We start from the raw sequence: 18719 nt of genomic DNA on the forward strand, positions 1-18719 counted from the left end.
GGTTCAAAATTTAAATCAGCAAAAAGTTTACAGATGGTCCGAAAATTGTTTTTGAAACCATCAGAACATCACGGTATTTTGCTGCAAGTCATTGACTCTGTGATTGAGCTGGACGCATTTTTCGCTCATCTCGAAAATTTGCTTCTTGCAATCATAGTTAATGAAAGTAGATACATCAGGGAACTAGGGTTGCACCGAATTTGGAAAGCACGTTCGCTTATGAAGGGAAAACCAATTCGAAATTTCAACACTCCGAGGATAAATTTCGTTGCTACAGGCTACACCGATATGATTTGTTGGGACACATGTATACTTTCTCCTCCTGCCTTTTAAAGAGGATCACGGATTAAGAAATCGATCATTTTTGTGAAAAATTGTTATATTTAACAGAGCGAACGTTTAACAATAAATATTTATTAAATTCGTTGTTTTTTTTGTTTTTCTCATGCCTTACATTCATCAATAGGAACTATTGCGTTTTCAGAATAGTACATTTTGTATTTTTTTTAAATTAAAGAAAACAGCAAATTTGCACAACTTTTTATAAGTTTGAATGCAATGCGCGAACGGAAAACATTATTTTATTTGGAAATTTTGTTCAGAGTTTTACTCAGACAGGTAATCAACAACTTTTTTGGGGTATTGCGAATACAAAAAAAAAAGTGTTTTCTCAGTCCACCCTAAACACTTTGGGATTTGTCGATACTATACTTTGATACTCATTTCTTGATTAATACCTTTACACATAGGAACAAATTTCAGAAAATGTTTAAAAATATTATATAAATAATATTTAATCAATCCCCGATTGCAAAGTCTTGTATTTGTCTCTTGTTACGGTTATGTTAGCAATCATGGACTGTGGATCTAACTTAAGACCATAAGAATCAATTTTAGAAATAACTCAATTAACTGGTAATAATCAGTTTCAGTACTGGAAGAAAGTGTTCAAGTTCAATTTGTTGTTTTCGATAGGACAAATTTAAGAGTTTCAAGGAAACATTTGAAATAAGAAACACGAATATTTGGATAAACAAAATTGATTAAATTGTCTAAAAGAATAACGACTAAGAAGACTTACACACTGGTAACTTCCCATCAGTGCCAATTTGCCAATTTTAACAAATATAAACAACAATAATTTATAAAACGAGTTAACCAATTTGCGGTTTCAAAACTATAGAGGTGGAATTCGACATCTATCAAACTTAGTTGTTAAACCAATTTTTTTTTTCATTTTTGAAAGTCTGACATGTATGAAAATGGGTCGTTTAACTATCGTACCAAGCATACAAATTATTAAAACCTACTACAAAAATGGTCATTCTGCCACAGCCACATATCGTGATTTAAGGGGAGATTATGGTTTACATAATTGTCCAACTACGCAAGCATTTACCAAAATTGTAAAGAAATTTTAAGAGACTGGATGGATTACAGATATTGTAAGACATATGCTCGTAGAATTAAAAAAGCTGCTGTAAGTAAAAGTGTTGCCAAAGACCCGAATGTATCGATTCTTCGTCTTCGTATTTAAGATCAACCATATTTTAACGAAACATTAACAAAGTATTTTTAGAAGGCATTTTTACATATCATGTTAGTATGTGTAAAACAATATTTTTAAATCTCTGCTGATTTTTAAAAAATTATAAACGAAAAAGAAATTTCTAACAAACATTTTTAATATAGAGAGCAGTTTCTAGGTATATCCTTTCTTTAACTCTCTTAACTAATATCTTTTCACTTTTTCTTAGAAATCAAATTTAAAACCTCCTACAAACTACAAACTAGCAACCTCAACCTTGGAAAAAGTTTTCAATTTAAAACGAAATAATAATTTACAAAGGGAAACTTTATCGACAGTCAATCATTTTTCAAGTGAAACTCAAAGCATGGAGAAAATTTATATGACATTTTTCCGAGGTAAACTAAATTTCAGGTAAGATCGATGGTTTGGCTGATTACATACAATAGGATGGAAATATTTGTCACACAATTTTGCTCACAGTGCTTTAAAATGTATACAATAATAGTGTATTAACCATTTTGTCTGCAATTATAATTTTTACATATACAATATTTTACAAGAAATTTTAATAAATAAAAGTAAAAATAAGAATAAATTTAAGTTTAAAATATATATTTTTAAAGAGAAGTATATTGTACCTGCATGTTTACATTGTATAATATAGTTTTAATACATTGATACCATAAAATATATACATTCATTTATAAATATTTACAATTTTTGTATATATATAATATTTTATATTGGAGCTCACATTTACATGCATTTTAAAAACGATGACGGGGTCACTGTAATTTTTGTAACTTTTGGGGGTTCATAATTTGTACACCAGCAACAATTATAAAAAAAATAACTAACATTATAATATTTAGTTGTCTATGTATAATTTAAATGTACATATTTTGACGTCGTTTTAATTGTTTGGATAAAAATAATACAAAAAAAGCAAACAAAAACTTAAAACTTTAAAAATTGTAAAAAAAGAAATACAAACTTAAGCAAACAAACAGTCAAATCAAACAATCATAAATCAAAAACAATGACAAGTTTACGCACATAACCAAAATTTAAAAAAATAAAACAACAACAAAAAAAACTAAAATCAAATATTTAGCTTACCCTCGGTACAGTTATATTTATCAGCCCCCAACAGATTTTTTTCAGGCCCCATGGTATCTTTATTTTGAGACAAGTATAGGACACACAGTTTTGTGTTTTTTTTTTGTGTTTTTACGTTCACAATTGTGTTTTGTTTTTTTTTTTTTTATTTATTTTAACCAAAAAATTTTAAAGTGACAAACATAGAAAGAGAGAAAGAGAAAAAAGGAAAAAAAAACATAAAATAATTAGAATGTTTTACCTCACCCAATGCGTCTAAAATTCACGCGCACGCACACACCACAACAAAAATAAAAAAGCTACAAAAACTAATAATCTAATATTATGTGAATATAGATAAAATTATGATTTTTTACATTTAAATTTAAAACTATATATTTAATCTAGTTTAATTTTTTGTTTTGATATAAAATTAAATTCAAAAAAGGTTGTGAAAAAAGATGTTTATAGAAAATGTGTTAATTAAATCTATTATAAAATTTAAAAGCAAATAATTGGGTTGCTCGGTATAGAAATATATATTTATAAAAAATAGGAACTAAATACAGATGCAGATGGCGCTTCTACTGTTTGTGCATGTGCATTTTGGAGATAATGAAGGTTTATGTTATGCATAATATTGAAATTTTTAAATGTTGAATATGTTTATTGGAGTTATAAGAAAAAAATTTGAGGAAATTGAAAATTGGTAAAATTTATGTTTTTGAATGTGGTCTCTAAAATGGAAAATTTAGTTTATTTCTTGATTATATCTAAACAAATGTCTTTAATTTATATAATATATATTTATATATATTTTTTATTTAAATAAGTTAAGAAGTATAAAGGTGTTATATTTGAAAAGAAACAATTAAGGATTTTTATAAAATAAGTAAAATCTAAAAAAAGGATGAAAAACCATACGGTCCACATAGGTCTAATGATTAAAATCCCACTTAACTCAACCGCAACATAACCTGGTTTGACTTTGAGCTCATCAATTCATAAATAAATTTTGGTGACTTTAGAAAATCTTTAATTGTCAAATCCAAACCAATAAATAATTTTATTTCATTCCTACTGTTTAAATCTATTATTTGTTATAATTTTTTTGTTGACATACCTAAATTGCTTAGAAAGAATCATACGTCGCCAATTATTAACAATATCAACTTTTCTTAATACATATATAATATGCTGGGTTAACCTCGAAATACAGCAATACATTTAAAAAAAAAGTAACTATACGCTCAAGTGTACATTTTTAAACGATCTTTAATATTTTATCAGAGAACCTAAACAAATTTTTCAGTATTTCAACTAAAAAATTGACCGTTAAATTTTTAAAAGAATAAAATACTTCTATTTTAGAATTGAATTTTAATTTGGAATGAGTTGGAAATCGGAAAACATTAGCAAAAACTTTATGTATTCAATTATGTTGGATCGATAACAAAAATATTTAAAGAGTTTTGACAGCTTCAAAGATGTCCTCAACTAATTTAAGAACTTTTCAGATTTTAAGTTGTATCGGGTGTTGTTTTAAAAGGTTTAAATGTCAAACATATCTATCATTCTAATGAAATGTGTTTGATTTTTGTTGAGTATACTTTGACAAATCACCTTGTAAAGTCCAATAACGGAAAACATTTTATAAATTCTGTAAGTTTCTTATCAAAACACCAAGCTTATAAAGCACTTCAACAAGGGAACGATTAGGCAGTCCCTAGCTTCAAGGCCATGTACGCTCTCGGTATTGTAGTTTTTGATGCAAGCACAATTCTCATGAGACTTTTAACACCATTTCATACCAAACCAATCAATACTTGGTGGTGGTTTAATATCAAAAGCCGCAACTGGTAGCAATATAAACAAACAGATCAAATTGTAAGTAATAATAATTGGATAAATGGTTCCAACCAGATTGTCCAATATGATTTAAACTTCGTCGTACAAAAATCACGTTCTTAAAAAAATTGTTGGTGTATGATTAACCTCAAAAAATGGACTAGGAACTTGATATCATTTCATATTACTTGTTGTTAATTTTTTAAAAAACGTTCTATGCCTCTTAAAAAACAACCTACACTTTTAAATTGTCTTATTGCAATAGCTTATTGCACTTTTTAACGAGGAATTGTAACTGACAAACTTTAAAACAAATTTTTGTTTTTTTGGCTTTTTTCTAATCTGGCTTCAAATTTGTTTTGCACTTTAACACTTTAATTTAATTTTCAACAAAATGTGTGATCCTTTTTTTAGTTTAAATATTTTTTTTCCTCGATTTTTTTATAAAAATGCCACAAGTTCTTAGTATTCCCCTGAAAGAAACACTGAACTACTTATGCTTATTGAAAATAAAAGAAGCAATCACATCAAGTTTTTGAAATAGATTTGAAAAATATATATATATATAAAAATAACGAGATGATTTCAAAGCATTAATAAAATCATAGTTCAGATTCGAAATCAGCAACACAAATTAAATTAAAAATGTATTAAAAAAAGTCAACTAACGACTCATAATTTATAAGAATTTTCGAATCCTAAGTAAGATAACAAAAGCATTAAACTATTTAAAATTAATCTAATAAATACATTTTTGAAGATTTGTAAAAGCCTTGATCTGATGGATATATTTAAACATCAAATTAAAACTTAGGACAACATAGTCCCTGAAAAAAATATAAATTAAAAAATCCAAGTTTTTCTAAATTTATTGCACGGCTACTGTACTACACTAAATACTGGTGTTTTGATTTTTTTTTGAAACTCCTTGTCTCTGAAATCCTAAAAATTCTAATTTGTTTTAGTATAATTCGTATTATAGTTTCACTTTATATGTTATGAATGTCAAATGGAATGTATCCGAATATTTTAAAATGACATATAATGTATTTATTTACATATAATATTATCATTGCTGTGTTGCGATCGATTTTGCAAAAATAGCTAAAAATATTAAAATAAATTAAAAATAAAATTATACTTAGTTAGTATTTTTAAAAATAACTTAAAACACTACATAATCATAATGTTGCTGCTTTGTATAAAATACTACAAAATTTTGCTGCTTTTTTCAAATATTTTGTATTAATAAGATTTAAAACATTTAAAAAACTAAGCTTTCTAAGTGCTCTCAACTAATACGAACCTGAGAAGATAAAAAATTAGTCAAAGTTCTTGGTTCCAGCTGATTAACCTACATAATAATTATATATTAAAATTTATGATTTATTCTTTTTATTTATAAGTAAAAAACAGATTATTAGCAAAAGTTATTTTTTAAATAAATAAAATCAAAATCAACATCATAAAAATCGTATATTTTATGAATATGGATTTTAGATTCTGATGCTTAATTACGCTCATAATGAGTTTTATTCCATTTAAATGTGATGTTTTTATGTTTGTGTTTAAAAAAAAGTATATTAATTTAAAAAAAAGAAGAACATAAGCCCAGAAATATTATTTGTGTTGTATATGCGGTCTATTCAACTTTATTTTAATTAAAAGCAAAATTTGATAGTGTTTTTGAATTGGATCATAATTTTTATTTCTATTTTTATTTTTATTGATATTCGAAATAAATAAATTGCAAATCATTAATTTTGTGCATTTGATCATTTCAAGTTGGCAGTAAAGCTTAAATTTTCATTTTTATTGAATCACATAAATTTAAATGGATGTATACAATGTATTCACATACTCATGTCTATTTTTGTGTTGTTTTTAATTAATAAGCCAGTGAAATACTAATCATAAACTAAAAAATTTCCCTTATTAGAAAGATTATGCTCTAGGCTTCTATTTTTCATAATTTTGTGTGCTTTTAGGTTTATTTTGTAAGAAATTTGCGTCTTGCAAGACGTGTACATGCTTGTGGTTTTATACAATGTGCGAAATTTACTTTGAAAAATAGAAAAAAGGGAATCTACAAATATTCAGGCATATATTCAGATTTTTTGGAGGAACCTTGGAAAAGTTTGAAGTATTGAAAATGATAAATTTCTTGTTTTCAGTCGTTTAAAAAATTCACACATAAATGTGATCATAGTAGATTCTCTAAACATGAAGTCAAATTGCCTGAAAAGTTAAAGTTCTTCTCACAGAAATATGTGGATTTATGCACATCTATCTTGATCTTTAAATCAATTTTTCTTTACACTTTTTGATTAGTTTTCTGCTTATTCCTGACCAAAACTTGAAATCATCGGTGGAGTACTTTTGGGATATTTTTGGGATTATTCAAAGGTCAAGCTGGAAACAGAATATAAAATATATGAACAAATAAGTATAAGAGATTCTGGAGTGATTTTCGTTCTCGGCATTAAATGAAACAAACAAAAAAACTACGATTTCACCCTGAAAATAATGCCGAAAACCTCACAATTTGGGAGATTTTCTAAAATCAACAAAATTGAGTTTTAAGTTTTTTATTTTCTTTACATTTGGTAGAAATCAAAATTAATTCAGGTACTCTCAAAAATTAGAAAAATGAAGTTGTTCTCGAACTTCATACCCAAGTACTAAAATGTAGAAATTACTAATATTTGTCGGTTATTTTTATACAAATACCTATCAGAAACTAAAGTAATTGAACAGTAATTTATTGACTTGATCCAGTAATTATTAAATTAATAAATTATTATCATCTTCCCCTATGAAGTTATTGTCGAATTGAAATTTTTGTCTAAATAAAAGTTTTTTAGAGAGATGACTGGCCTGCATGTATACGTAAGTTCGGGAAGTTTTTTCGTGGTTCATTGCGGTAGAGCCAGATATCGACTTCAAATGAGTTTTGTTACCTGTACTCTCAAAAATTGAGTTTCTCTCAAAAATTGAGTTTCTTACAATAGCAATTGAAAAAAAAGGTGAAAATGTTGGTTAACCCAAAATATCTCACGATGGTTCACACAAAGATGATAACCCATCTTTTGCCGTAGTCAAGTTGGAACAGCATTTACAAACCTCTTATGTCTGGCAAGGACTATTACCTAATGAAACAGGCAGCTACATTGCTAAACTAACAGCAATTCAAAGAGCTATTTCAATTGCGAAAACTTATTTGGGACGCAGTATAATTATGACAGATAACCTTGCGATATTAAACGGCCTAAAATATGAGACCTACTCTGAAACAATTAAAATGCACAATAACGGAAAACTAGTACTACGGAAAACATAGTACTAGCCAGGGCATTCTGATATCAAAGGCAATGAAATGGCCGATGATACAGCCAGAGATGCTACTTAGTTTCCACTTGTTATTGATTCGCCAAATTTCTGTCAATTGACTCGCCAAATCTATTTCCAGAATCTAAAGATTGAACTTGAAGTCAATTTAGATAAATGCAATACTTTTCATCGTACGCATAATTCACATCACCACCGCATTTCATATAATAGGCAACTAACAAAGGGAAATTGCATAAAGATACTCCAAATCAGAGTTGGAAAAACTATTTTTACGACCAAACACCTACACAATAATGAACTCCCAGAATTGTATGATTCATCACGTCTTTGTAGAATGACCTTTTTCATGGCAGATCAAGCCTTCACTTGAAAGCACAATCATAGTCAGAAAGTTATCTACCAGCCTTTGCTGCTTTAGATATTCGCAATAAATTTAATGAAATCTTATTTAAATATTTCTGTTCTTAACTGTAAATGTTCACTTTAAAGTCATTACTTTGTTAAAGTTTCTTTGTAATTAAATTTAAGTGTTCTAAAAGACGCGGTCTTGTTGCCTTGATCTCTTGCTAAAAAATAATTTGTAAATTTATTTGTAAATTATTTGATTAAATAAATAAATATCTCACTAGGGTTATTGATTTACCCTAGCTAGAAAAATAATAATTGTCACCCCAAATATTTTAGGAACAAAAAACGATTTTATCTCCGAAATAATTTAATGCAACGAAGAATAACGTTTTTAACGTCTGTTCATATGAAAAAAAAACCTAAAAGAAAACATTACTAAAACTTGGTAAAAATTGATTAAAACTGAAATTTGAGATTATGGCTTCAACCTAATTTTATCTCACAGAAAATTTTGTTTTCGACATTAAATACATTTTTTATAAAAATCAAACTTTCAGTTTTGTTTATAAATAAATAAAATCTACAAGAAAAATGTTTGTTTGGACCTCGATAAAATTGTTTATACAAGAAATAAAACTTTTTCATCATATGCAAAATATCGTTGGTAATTTTTAATTCTTTTAGAAAAAATTAACCGGTACATTTTTTAAACACGAAAACTGACAAACCTTTTATTTAAAAAAAAAAAAAGTTAAATTGTCATTTAAAGACCTTCAAAAACTAAACAATCTATAACAATCGAAGAAACCAATTCAGATGTGTTTGGTAATATTTTATTTTTTATAAAAAAAACTGACAATTGCGATTTTCTAAAAGATTTATTAAATGACATCAACTATATTTTGTAAGATCTTAAGGATGTATGTAAATTTTAAATCAGTGATTTTAACGTATGCAAGATTTTTAAGTTGAAAACAATTTTTACTAAATTTTAGAATTACTTTTTGTATGTTTATATTTCTTGTTAAACAAAAAACTGTCAGTTGGATTAAAAGAAAAAACAGATTTAAATAACTAATTTTTGTATCAACCAAATTATTCGAAGGAAATTTATTATTATGTTCGTAATATTCGAGTTCCAGGCGAAAAAACATTTTTCGTCCGTTTTTTGTTTAAAAAAAAAAACTGATTCCTACAAATTCTGTATGACTCCAAAATGTGTAGTGTAAAACTTTAATAAAGTCGATGGCGTTATTAACAACAACCTGCAACGAAGGTATAGAAAATCTGACCGAAAATCTAGATACCATCACTTGACTTTTCCACACTTTTTATAAATTCGTATGTTTAACGATCTCGTTACTTTTCGCTGCTGATTTTCTTAAAATTCTTATTTTACGCATTGGAAAACTTGATTACTTTTTGCGTTCATGTTTTTAATTCAATACAATTTATATACAAAATACAATAGAAAAAAGTGACAATTTTACACCTCAAAAAAAAGTTTTGAACCAACTCAAATTTGTTCCTAATGAATGAACAAATCCTTCTTATTCCAGCATCATTCTTCGCAAATTTCTATCATTTTCCCCTATAAAAATTACTTAGAAGCAACATTTGTCTGAAATATAAATGATGATACATTTCCTCGGGAAAAATTATAATTGTATATATTCTATATATTGTACCTTCTATATTTAATTTCAAACTTTCTGAAAAGGTAAACTTTTCCCTTTATATACACAAAATAATTCAAAATACCAATACATTTTGTGGAACGTAGAGAAACAAAAGAAAACACTCTTAAGTGAGAAAACTTTATTAGAAAAGGAATTATTATTTTCAAAAATTATATCGCATTAATTTCGCAGCCATTCTATCCTTCAAAATTATGCCCCAACTATTTTAACGTAACTTCACAACTATCCTTAAGTTACAAATTTAAATAAATAAAACTTAACTTAATTCTCATCGTAGTCGCCGTTGAGAGGCACCAAAGGACATATCCTGTCACATTCTCAAACAAACTTCATCCAAATAGTAAATTCAACATCATTTGGAATTCACAAAATACAGAAGAATGGAATTATATTCTAAGGATGCTTGCTAAGTGTCAACATCAATGTTTTTTCAAGTCCAAGTCTTTTTTTTTCAAAAACTGAAAAAAAGAATGAAAATAAACAGGGAAAAATAGCAAGGCTTTCTTCAAAGTTTGTTATCTGTATTCAGCAGTCCTTATTTCAGTTTTTAAAAGGTAGCGATAGAGTGTCAGAAAAAAGTGCACATAAGCTTTACTCAAGTGTTAAAAGTAAACAAGAACCATTTTAAAAAAAAACTCAAAACACAACACTTGTAACTTTTTTGAAAAATTCAATTTTTATGCAAAGCGTACAAATTATTCGTCAAGTCAACTGCGACATAGATACATGACGCTCCCCTATACACATCTTCTATATACACTGGATGATGTTTGTATTTTCCTGTCAAAATGATATGGCTGACATTTAAAAAATTATCGAACGGAAAGGAATACATATACGAGTATAATGCTAAGAGAGTTACTTTATGTACGTACCTAAGCATAAAATTAAATTTCAAAATGTCTAGCTTGATGTGTGAAATTCTCACATCACTCTTCATTTCACAAATGCTGCCACCTTCTTCGCCCTCAATCTCGCCAAACCTTGAGATAACATAAATACTAAGGCTCACTCCACTCACCCTTTAACCTTACCCTGCTGCGGGCTGCGGCCACAAAACAAGTTATAAGATATAAGAATTTTCAATTTTCAATGTTCAAGACTTTCTTTCCAAAAAAGGGACATAAAGCAATTTGTTATGTACGAATATGTTTGTATGTACTATTTTTGAACCACCACCAGAACCCTTTATCAGTTCTGGGAATAAGTAGATACGGGATGTTACAGAGAGGGTTATATTTTCACAATTCACGCCCTTTGTGTCTTTTCCCAAAAACGGAGTGAAAATGATGTGTTCAACAAGACATAAATAGGGTGAAATGGGCTAAACTAGACATTACGGAATGTGAGACCATTTTAAATCATGGAGCTAAGATCTTTTTCATTTATAGGAATTTCTAATAAAAAGTTTAATGTAAACAGCTTCACTTTTAAAGCTGTTATCTTTTGACATTTGAAAAGTAAGAAATATTGAGAATTTTTCAGTAACAGTTCGCAATGTCTTGCTCAAGAACAATTGAGAATATTGTTGCTGTAATCCGTTAATGTGACGAGAACTCGAGTTTGTCGATTCGGAATAAGGTGTTGCAAGACGACATAACACTGTATTTCGCAAAACATCTTTTTTGTTACTCTTTCTGGGCTGGCAGTATCATAAGACCTTACTTTCTTGAAAATGAGCCCGATGCAACTATTATGGTGGATGGATTGCCTGAGCAATGTAAGGCATGAATTTTCACAAGAGGACGACTAATATGTGCTATATAAGTAACAAAAAAGCTAGTAGCCGTAGCGAGATAGTAAGTGATCTCTCACTCTTATGCTAGAGGTCTTGGCATTAATCCATGCCTGTGTCACCTAATGTGTTTTTTTCACGGAGAGGAATTCTTTTCATGAAAATTACTTACTACTTACTTAGGTCCTCAGACCTATTAAGTCCGTTGCGAACTTCTTAAGGGGCATAGGCGTGTACGGTTTCCGGAGATGTGTTTCAGCTCCCTCCAACTCTTGCCTAGTGACGTTGATTCCGACTTGACTGTCCTGCGCCATGTGCTTCTCGATCGTCCAGCTCTTCTTCCTTCTTATGTGAGCGGATTTTACTGCATTGCTTAACTTGCAATGCAGTCGTTATCTTTTCGAAGCGTATGTCCAATCCATTGACACACGTCTTTGTATTATAGATTCTATAGGTTCCTGACCTGTCCTTCTATCAAGGACCTCATTTAATATATGGTTTGGCCAGAAAATCCTTAGGATGTTACGAAAACATCTATTAACGAAGGTTTGCAGCTTTTTTGTTATGGCTGAAGTAACCTTCCAAGTGCCCATAAAGAAGCACAGATTCTACATTTATGCGAAACAGTTGTAGCATTGTTCTTAAGGTGATAGTTATTCGTTTAACTTTTTGGCAGCATATCGAACGCCGCTTCTGCTTTGCCGATGAGGCAGATGATGTCTTGTTCAGTTCCGCCTTCGATGGAAACGATACTTCCAAGGTATTGAAAGCTCTTCACTTTTTCAACCGGTTGCGAGAAAATATTTATTTGAGGCTGATCATTTTGTTTTGCCGGAATGAATTTTAAGCTCTACAACTTCTTCTTCTCTCATGAAAAGTGCTTTCTCAAATTAAACGTTTGGGTCTATCCCCGGTACGACTCGCACACAGGAATGGTTAAGAGTTTTAAGTGACAAGGCCCTAGTTCCCTACGGACATTGCGTTACCTAATTTATTTATATCGCACTGGATATTTTTGTTAGAAACAATTCCTGACTACAACTTGCCGTGATTTTTAACGCTTTAAATTTTGTTTCTTTTAAGTCAAATGACAGATTCGTGAAGTTTTTGAGGGCATCCAACCAGAAATGTGCAAATTTTCATGGATATAATATTGTGATACAATCGTTGCGATGGAGCTGACGTTTGGCTGATATCTTTCTGGATTTTTAACAATACACCTTTCCCTCAAATAAAATAAGTTTTAAGTAAATACATTAATTATTCGAAAAATGTATAAACCAATTTGATGCAAAAGAATCCAATCTTTTGTGAATGCAATCTTTAAGAATTAGTAATTGAATTCAACTCTAAGATTGCACTGAGATAATTTTGAGAGTATTCTTATAATTTATCTTCGAACATTAAAAAAATTTCAATTGAAATTGTTTATCAATGAATGCAATCATTTGAAATTTGATGAATTAATTAATAAAGTCTGCAACTCCTTCTCATGATTGCAATCATGTTTTTAAATCGAATGAGTGGTTTTTGTAGAATTCTAAATCTTATTTCGAAGCTTGAATTCAATTAACTCCCTTTTTATAACAAAATAACAGGAGATTAAACACATTTACAAGTTATCTATTATTTGCAGGAATGGCTTCTTCAGGGAGTTTATCTCGGAAAATATATAAATTACCCCACTTTACCCTATCCTGTGTATGATGGGGTTTATGCCTTTGTCGCTATGAACTGGAAAAAGCACTCGATGAAACAGAGATATCGTCGTCGTTTGAAAATATTCTTCACATAAACGACAGAAATATAAATATATGATATAAGGGTGTATCATCTCATCTTGTACAAAAATAAAGCAAGGGTTGAGCCCAAAGCATGAGCAAGCATTCTGTTGGTGATGAACTTGTGGGAATACTATTAAACTCTCTCGCTCTCTCTCTCTCTCTCTAAGCAGATGTCCTGAATATGCGATATTACGATACGACGGAAGTGGTAGTTTTTGTAGTGCAAAACCTATAGTTTTTGGTTAACGCTTGTAGGAGCATTGAACATAGGTTACTCGTATATTTATTTGTTGTTCGTGCAAAGGTGCTGTGCTTTGAAAAGTTAATTGAATGAAGAACTAATTAAGGCAGGTCATGTTCACGTATAATGGAAGCGGTTTTTGACAAAGTTCCAGAATAGTAGTAGTCCCTTTTGAGTAAATGGAATTCAACTACTGTTTCAGTACGGAAATATTTATCTCAATTTTCCAAGATTTCCTAGAAGAAAATGTATTTTCCACTTAGATAGTTCACAAGAATTTTCTAAAATTCTAAATATGGTATATGAGATATCCTTGAGAAATGATTGTTTCTAGTCACACAACATATTTATACATATAACATTGTGGGTAACTATTTCATAATTATTATGCATATACCGAAAACCAACCCTAATGAACCTTTTAATCCTTTTCTAAATACTTACAAAGCGTATTATTTCGTCAAAGGTATTATGGGGATCAAAGTTTAAGTTGTAACTATTTATTATTTATTTAACTAGCAAATGAGTGACATAATCACTAAACCAAGAAAGAAAGTTACAAAATGTGTTAATTGAAAACGTTGATTTTAATCTTTCTTTTTCTTTTTCACGCATGAAAATGGAAGTGAGTGAAAGAAAAGCTTTATAGAAATGTTAAAGTTTTTTTTTCTTTTCAAGTAATTAATGTCACATCATGTCCTTGGAGAACTCACTTAAACAACTTCCGATGAAAAAATATGGATTTTCCCTGCTTTCCAATAGGTGGTAGGAAGGTTGCTTTATTTATGTAACTTGGAATCCTTGAGGATTATTTTAGCCCCTTTTTTGTTGTTGTTCGTGTTGTTCTTTTTGCCTCCATTAGAAGCAATTTTGTTTTAGATCAATTCATTATCTATCCAATAGAAAAATATATGTGTGTATGTATATAAAAAGGAGTAACCAATATCTCTTTTATGAAGGGTCATTAGGAGGACCATCATCCTTACTCTATACTTGAGTTTGTTTGGCATATTAATTGCTAGTAGAGTACGTGTTCATAATTTGTACCCACAGGATCTATTAGTATTGGTTGGTAATAATTTTAATTTTCTTTGATGGAATTTAATAGAATTTTTAATTTATTTATTTGTCAAAATTTAAGTGATGCTTTTAATTGGTTTTTATTTTTGATAAATCAAGAGATATTATTGGAGTTGGTTATCTTTTTAAGATTAATAATCACCATCATCATTATCATTAACAATTTCGCAGGATGTATGGATTGAGTTGGAGTTTTTGTAATTAAAAGTTTGAAATTAGAAAACTGATGATGAATGATGAAAAATAAATTAAAAAACAACGGATGCTATAGAATATATGAAGTACAAAAACTCACATGAGAGAATATTTGGAAATATTAATTAAGGCAATACAACACTGTCCTTAAAGGCTGAAGAAAAAGTTTTGAAGGAATAAGTAACAAATGGATGTAAGCAAGGTTTTTAACTGTATACTGGTACTAATAGATAATGCACAAATAAAAATTGAAAACTGCAATTCTTAGCCATAGTAAGCATCAATATTTTGCCAATAAATTATTAACATTATTTTCACTGAAATAAGTGAAAAATTAACTAATCCATAGTTTTTTTTGGTATATTGAGAATAAAATGAAACAAAATATTTAATTTTTTTTTTGTGGGAAATAGTTAAGTTCTTGTTTGAAACTTGAAGTCAAGATAGAAATAAAACACCCTAAAGTTAAATATGTTTAAACCTAATAAAGATTTATTGCTATATTTAGTTCATGTTTGGTATTTAACAGAATCAACGATTTGATTTTGAAAACTAAATGGAAAGTAAAGTTTTGAACACTTTCTAAAACAAACAAAATTAAAAGAAAAAAATCATGTTAGATTTTGATGATGTATTGTGCTCTCTTATTGGTGAAACTCAAGCTTAATTTCTCCGTCAATTACTCGAAAAACTTGTGGCATTCCCAAACTTAACGTCAAATTGTAAATAACACAAGATTAGGGGCTACTTATAAGCACAAAGCGATCCTTAAATTTCTTCATCAAACTAATTTCGATTCATTCACGTTGCTTTTAGCTTCGCCTCAAGTTTTTGAGGACCAAATTATATCTATCCAGTCTAGGTATCTTTTTTAATTTGTCAATATCGTTGCTATTCTTCAATATTGAATTTTACAGTTTGCATCTGACTCAAATATATTTTGACATACGAAAGTTTTAAATATTTCACTTTAAATCGCACCTGATCCTCAAAACCGCCGGTTAATTTGGTTTTAAAGGAATAAAATCCCATTTTTGTAGGGTTTTTAAATAAATAAATGAATAATCAATACGCAACTTAAAAGGAATTTAAGAACCCGACAAAACTAACGAATCTGTTGTGGGTCTCAAAATTCGGTCGAAAATATTTAGCCTTATTTAAGATTGTATTTAGTTAACACTATATTGTTTCTGCTATTGGATAAGACAGCTATTTTCAATTAGAACTTAATAACTAGAACTTATAACTAAAACTGTTATTTCAAATGACAAATCATTGCAAATATAATTTTAAGCACGGTTTTTGTATTTTCTTGAAAAAAAAATACCAGATCAGTTAATTCAAAAGAAAATGATAAATTTATTATGTTTAATTAATTTTAGAGAAAGTGGAATATTAATTTTCTTTAATTGGATGCTAAGACAATATTCAAAAATAAAAACATTTTTCATGGTTTGATTTGATTTATATATATCAAGAATGTAAATTAAAATAATGGAATGTTTTGAATTTAGTGCTCTAAGCTGATTTGTTTTCTTTTAAAAAGTTGTAGCTTCCACAATTGTTGCCCGTTAAAAAAAAAAAACAAAATTATGCACACAAAAAACTTTAAATTAGAAAACAATTATACAAACATTTAAAATTGAGTTCAAAAATCGAGAAAAAAAAGAAGCTGTTTTATTATGAAATTTTAAAATTATTCTATTAAGAAATAAAAAAAAATGTTTGCCAAATGGTGAAAGTAAAAATAAAATATTGTTTAAGGATCTACAAGATTAAACAATAAAAAAGAGTTGTCACAAAACTGTACCAATTATTTGAAGTGTGATAGACAATTTTTTTTTTCTAATATTAAATCAAATTTGAGTTTACTCGTAGATTTTTTTTAACGTGCTTTGAATTTTATATTTTTAAGACACGAAACTAATTCTGGGGCTGCATTTCAAGTTTCGAACAAAAAAGTTTTTTATTTCTCTAAAAAAAACTTGATATTATTTTGTATTGTTAATTTAAATATTGAAATTTCGAAACATTAAAATTAAGATTAACTTTAATTTCAAAACAAGCGTAAATTGAAATCGAGAACCAAAACAATATGTGTTTAGTCTTCTTTAACAATAAGCGGCAACTCAGAAATGCAATTGAGGACCTTAAATTAAAAGATGGGGTAAGCTTAGCTTTACTTATTTTAGAAAATTAAAACAAAAGATGGAATGATGTATTATTTCAGGATTATAATAAAATGTTATAATATTAAACAATTTAAAAGTTTTAAATGTTTAAATCATGTTTTAAGAGAAGTGAACATTATTAGGTATTATTAGCGAGAGCCTTGAGGTCACCTCAAAGACAACAAATATTGACTTGCCTCCCTTTTGAGGGAAGATAATCAGTTTTGAAACTATTAAAATGGCTATTTCTTCGTTAAAAAGGAGTTAAAAGACTTACAAATTCTTTTAACTAAAAATTGTATGTTTAAATTCTTTGAAATGTGAAAGAACATCTTTTAAACATCAATATAAATTTGTTCTTATTAAATTAAATATCGTCTAAGAGATTAGGAATTTTGTTTTAAAATATAAGAGTTTTGTACTCAGAAATATGGAATTTTGTGTTAAAAAACTAAACTTAGTGGTTTAAGTGTTTATTTCGGAGGCCGAATTTAAAGCTTGAATTATAATAAATAAAATGCACGACTGGATCGCACGAACTTGCTCCTTTTTGCAAAGAGTTTGTTTAAAAAATTACCTATATAAGATTTAAAAATATAACTGTAAAATAAGTTTGTCTTCAAAGATAAATAAATAAAATTTGATTTGCCAAAAAAACCTCTATTTCTAAATTTTTTTGTTTGTACATTTTTTATTTAAATTAATTTGTTTCTATATACAAATTTTCAAGTTTTTCCTATAAACATTTTTGCTATGCAGTTGTTTAGTGATTGAATAGAAATTTAGTCTCGACGAATTATCATCATACATATTATTTCGTTCGCATGTCCCAGCTCTTATACGGAAGTAATTTTAACATGTAAGGTGTCAAAACAAAAAGAATTTTCAGTAGACTATGCGAAATGCATTTTATTGCGTGTTAATTTATAATTTCTTGAAAAAACTAAACTTTTTATTATGTATAATAAAAATATATAATACTCGGAAAATATAATGTTAATTGAAATGGTTTGTGTATTTGAATAAACTTATCGAATACACACCATTTTTTGTCGGTAAGCTAGTTTCATCCCAAGACACAACTCATCCTTAGATAACTCATTCCGGAAATGAAAAATACTTGTAAGCATACTTAACGAAAAAAGTTGTTTGCGTATTCAACTAGTTCGATCAAAGAGTTTTCCTTTCGATAGCTTTATTCATACTAGAAGAACCAGGATGGAAAATAAATTATGTGAAGATAAGAAAGAAACAGAACATGTATGTATGTTTAAATTGTAAGGCGATCGCTTATTGGTTGTGAAGTTAAGTAGGTGTCTAAAACGGAGGAATAATAATTCATTGGAGTGCTTAGCTTTATGGACAAAGATAGATAAAGACATGTTAATGATGATAATGAAGGTAGAAGGTACATACTACAATCCAATCAAATTCCTTTTTTCCTACAGGTTTTCAGCAAAAACATGGAGTTATTACGTTCAGCTTATTTTTTTCGTCGAAGTTAAAAAAAAAAAACAAGCATACGAACAGGTACAAGAAATTGCTATTTATGTCTTGTTTGCAGTCAGGCTCTTGTGCGTCTTGGATTTTAGTTATGAAGTGATACGTAAGAAGTAGTTGTAGAGGTTGTACGTAAT

General features: G+C 28.5%; 1 protein-coding gene across 6 annotated transcripts in view; it reads right to left on the reverse strand.

The window, feature by feature from the left end:
• LOC129952541 (transient receptor potential cation channel trpm) overlaps nucleotides 1-18719 on the reverse strand; it is a 329137-nt gene that overhangs the window by 186513 nt on the left and 123905 nt on the right. For 2 of the 6 annotated variants that reach the window (XM_056065174.1, XM_056065167.1), the window contains exon 4: nucleotides 2651-2707. The exons of 3 other annotated variants lie outside the window; for them this stretch is intronic. In XM_056065174.1, coding sequence (XP_055921149.1) covers nucleotides 2651-2707 — 57 coding nt within the window. Of the gene's footprint in view, nucleotides 1-2650; nucleotides 2708-5783; nucleotides 5832-18719 lie in introns of all 6 variants that reach the window. One more of the 6 variants, XM_056065161.1, reaches the window with a different exon arrangement.

The sequence above is a fragment of the Eupeodes corollae genome, chromosome 3, assembly GCF_945859685.1.
Source record: "Eupeodes corollae chromosome 3, idEupCoro1.1, whole genome shotgun sequence".
Lineage (NCBI taxonomy): Eukaryota > Metazoa > Arthropoda > Insecta > Diptera > Syrphidae > Eupeodes > Eupeodes corollae.